This window comes from Diospyros lotus, chromosome 5 (assembly GCF_014633365.1).
Source record: "Diospyros lotus cultivar Yz01 chromosome 5, ASM1463336v1, whole genome shotgun sequence".
Taxonomy (NCBI): Eukaryota; Viridiplantae; Streptophyta; class Magnoliopsida; order Ericales; family Ebenaceae; genus Diospyros; species Diospyros lotus.
The window spans coordinates 35,464,117-35,468,263 of NC_068342.1; the positions used below are offsets into that span (position 1 = coordinate 35,464,117).

Below are 4,147 nucleotides of genomic sequence, written 5' to 3' on the forward strand. Positions count from 1 at the left end.
TTGAGCTTTTTATGAAACACCCACAAGCCCTGGGACCAGTGACCAGTGGCCAGTGGCGCAACCAACAAATTGGGTCCGTACGATATAGTGTGTACCCGTGAGAGTTGAGAGAGTCCACCCAACACTCTCAATATGGTAGGCCATATCACGCTCGCTTTGCTCATCCAACCACACCCCTACCTGAATAGCGAATAGCGGTAGTTCGTAACTAACTCTTTCGGCCCATTAACTTTCTTTCACTTTTAAACACTTTTTATAGCGCCCAAAACCAAATGTTCTATCATCATCATGTTCATGTAAATTATAAACCTTCTAATTCTTAGATTGTCTGTCAAAAGTATATCTCTATTAGAATTCCTTTTTTTTTTCTTTTTAATTAATTTAGACTTAGAATCAACTGTGATACGTATTAATACATATATATATATCCTTAATTTTACACTAAAAAAGTATTAAAAATTATTTATAAAACTAGTCCATAAATATGTGCTAAACCTAATAATAATGTAACAACACTACAACTTAATTGTTGACAGGTTGGAGGCTTTATTGTCCACCCACCAAAACTGGTGTTAAAACCCATAACCACTAACGCCAGCTGCCACATTCACAATTCACATTACTTTCCGTCACACCATATAGTAGTTTTCATCGTTAATTGGAGGAAGTGTAACTAACAATTGAACTGATTTTCACTCACTTCACTTGGCACCAGCAGATTAGGGTCCGTATCGTACCTTTCAATCCTGCTTGTACGACTGCTGCCAGCCAAATTCGCCTGAATCTCTGGGAGCCTTGCCTTGGTACCAATTCACTGCTAGCTAAGAATGATCCAAAAAAGAGAAAACCGAAATTTGGGGGTGGGGAGGATTTCAAAAGAAAAGGTAAAAATGCTGAACATTGTATTAATTAATTTGCTTTTGTGCCCAACTGTTGAGCTAGGCTCGTACATGAAGAGGAGGAGCGCTGATCGAGCTCTCCATCGATCTTCGCTTCTATATGAATGGTCACAGCAAGCCATTGCGACCAGATTTTGTTTTGGTTCCTAGCTGGATATCATAATTAATCTAAAGCAAGCATCTCGGCCTCTTCCGCTCTCGGCTTCTCGCTCAAGATGAGAGACCTTAAAATTCGATCGATTTTTTATCGATCTCAAAATGAACAAACAACTATATACTAATTACCGGCGAGTACTGTAACGGCTTGCTAGCTAGGGTTCGGATTAGCCACGAAATACGCAAGCGCGCCGACAAACGGCGCATTGATGTACGTCGTCGGCTCCGACTTCCGGAAATCGGCTCTGTCGTCTTCATACACGTCGTCCTCCCCCGGCCCGCCGACAACGGCGCCGACGAGCGTGTTAGGGTTAGGATTTGAAGAGTTGAAGTAAACAGATCCCTCCTTACACGCAATCATCTCGGGGTGATTTTTGATCGACGGCAACGACGAGCCGCGGTGATGAATTCGCTGGGGATAATAATTGCTGTAGCCAACCATATACGGCATGCCCTTGGGATTGTCGCCTAGGATGTAGTCGACTTGGCGCTTGGCGATCTGGCGAAGCAGCGCGGGGCTGACGGTGATGGAACCGCAGTTGACGGCCTGCGAGGATCGTTCCATGTAGTTGGCGTAGACGAGGAGGAGGAAGGTGATGGTGGTGACGTGCTGGAGGTTGCTGCCGCCGGGCTTGTAGATGAGGCCACCGGGAGTGTACTCGATGTGGGAGGAGTCGGACTCCGGTATGAGCGTGCACATGAAGCTATCGGCTGATGATTTGTAGGATTGGAGCGAGTACATGCTGCCTTCCAGAACTTCCTGCGTGTTTTTTTATTTATTTAATCTCTCTAATTTTAGCTCAAATTTACCTTTCCATCAATCATTGGAGTCAAGTTTTATTTTACTAATAATATCATAAATAATCTAATAATTTTTTAAAATAATAATGTATGAATTTAAAATAATATAATAATTATAATAATAATATATTTTTAAAAAAATAAAATAGTCTTAATTTAGTCAGTCTAATTAAAGACTTAAAAGGCAAGAGAATTTTGGTTTGTTGCAAACCTTGGAAACAAGGACGTTTAGGCCAGCATGCTTGTTGTCCCATCCGAATTCGTTAATATTCTCGTCAGCGCCAAGTGTTTTCCCATTATTTTGTATGTAATTAAGGTAAGTTCCATCCTGAGAGGCCCTCCTCAGCCAAGCTGCGCCCCACAGCAGCTCATCCTGCGGCCAATCCCAAAATTCCCCCATTTAATTAATTAATTCATTAATCAAAACAAAAGACAATTAAGGACTAACTAATCAGTTCAGAATAAAGGTTTTACCCATCCCGAGGGGAATCTCAGTTGATTCCTAGGGACTTGTGTTTTATATTGATGGGTTTTGGAGGATCAATTTGGTACAGCGGCCATATGTTTAAAAAAAAAAAAAAAAAAACATGTACTTGTGGCTGTGAAGAATACTTGCCTGGTATCCATCAAAGTCGCAGTAAAATGGGCACACTCCATCTCTGATGTTGGAGTTGTCGCTGTAGGCCCCTCTGTAATTGTCTGCAAACTCAAACGATGCAATGGCGGTTCTCAGCAGCGTCTCCGAGTACCCCGGATCAGATGAACGGAACGCCATGGACGAAGCTGCTAGAGCTGCCGCAGTCTCCCCGGCGACGTCGGAGGCCGGGTTCGGGGCATCCACCGTGTAAACCGTCCTCGCCGTGTCCATGTCCTCCGGTCTCTCCCAGCAATTATGGTCTATGACTGGATCCCCAACCTACCAAAATTTGAATCCAATTAAAGCTCACCCACCTGCTAATAATTAAAATCCATTTCTCTCCAAATTCCATACATTTTCTTCATAATAGTCGCAAATGGGAACTCCTAGTTAGTGGCCACAAATTAAATTTATGAAATTATATAATATATTTAAACCTTTAACCTTTTTAATTCATGACTTTCTCGAATCGGCAACTTACATATATATATATTAATCTTCAAACACTTATTCCACACTCACTCAATATCAACATGACTTGGTAACGTGTTAAGATGATTATTATTTGTGATCAATTAATTACTTGACTTGAATACTAGCTAGCTAGAATACGGCGAACCTGCAGGTAAAAGTAAAATTATGGATAAAAATAATTGATGATCTATAATATAATATAATATAATTCATCCCGAAATTCAATACGTCCTTGCACTCACTTTTAGGTGAATCTACCACCACTCGATTGGTGTATACACAGGCCTGTCTCGTGGATTCAAAACCACATGAAGACCTGTGGACTCAAACCAGTGCAGTTGGTGTGTCGATCGATAAATCCAGTCACGGGTCAGTTGGCCTAACCCAGTATCAAATTAACGTCACACTCCTGGCCCGCTCAAATTACCCTCACCGTCTCACCCCCACCGCCTAATTACGGAAAAGCCGCTATCAGTATCAGTTACCTGCACGAAGATCCGGTTCGGCAGGTCCGACACCGTCTTGAGAAGGTAATCGGTGGCCCAGCGAATCGCGACGAGCGCGTTCCTCAGCTCGCCGGGCGGCATGGCCTCCCCGAACTCGACCACGCTCCAGGCCAGCATTGTGGTGGTGAAGGCCATCGGGAAGCCGTACTTGACGTTGTCGCCGGCGTCGTAGTAGCCGCCGGTCAAGTCCTTGCTGACCGGCCAGCCGTCGCCGAGGCCGGAATTGGATCGCCAAGAGAGGCGCTGGTCGTCGGGGAGGAAGCCGGACCTCTGGCCCTCAAAGAAGAGAATGGATTTGGACAATGCGTCGGCGTAGTCATGGTAGCTGGAAGTGCAGAGAAACACTTGGAGAAGGAGGAGGAGGCCGAGGAGAAGAGTGGCGGCTTGACGGGGAGGGAACATTGGTTTGGCGGTTTTGGATTGTGGCGAGTGAAGTGTGAGCTAGTGTTGGCTGGCTTTTATTTGCCAAAATTGAAGCGTCTGAGTCACGGGAGGCCTTCAGTGAGAAAATTATTATTATTACTATTATTACAAGTGTGGGTAATGTTAATTATTTTTTTAATGATTAAGTATAGTAGATGTTTATTTTTAAATAAAGTGTGTGTTGTAGCTTATTTCGTAATTTTTAAATTTTTTTATTATTTAATTAAATAGTTTAAAACAATATATATTTA

At 43.1% G+C, this 4,147-nt stretch overlaps 1 protein-coding gene across 1 annotated transcript; it reads right to left on the minus strand.

Moving 5' to 3' along the window:
* Positions 1-866: 866 nt before the first annotated feature.
* Positions 867-3,893, minus strand: LOC127801367 (endoglucanase 24-like). Its single transcript, XM_052336396.1, has 4 exons — positions 3,453-3,893; positions 2,473-2,772; positions 2,068-2,229; positions 867-1,815 (listed from the first exon to the last, which is right to left on the minus strand). The coding sequence occupies exons 1-4, from the start codon at positions 3,873-3,875 to the stop codon at positions 1,207-1,209; spliced, it is 1,494 nt and encodes a 497-aa protein (XP_052192356.1). The 5' UTR covers positions 3,876-3,893; the 3' UTR covers positions 867-1,206.
* Positions 3,894-4,147: the final 254 nt, after the last annotated feature.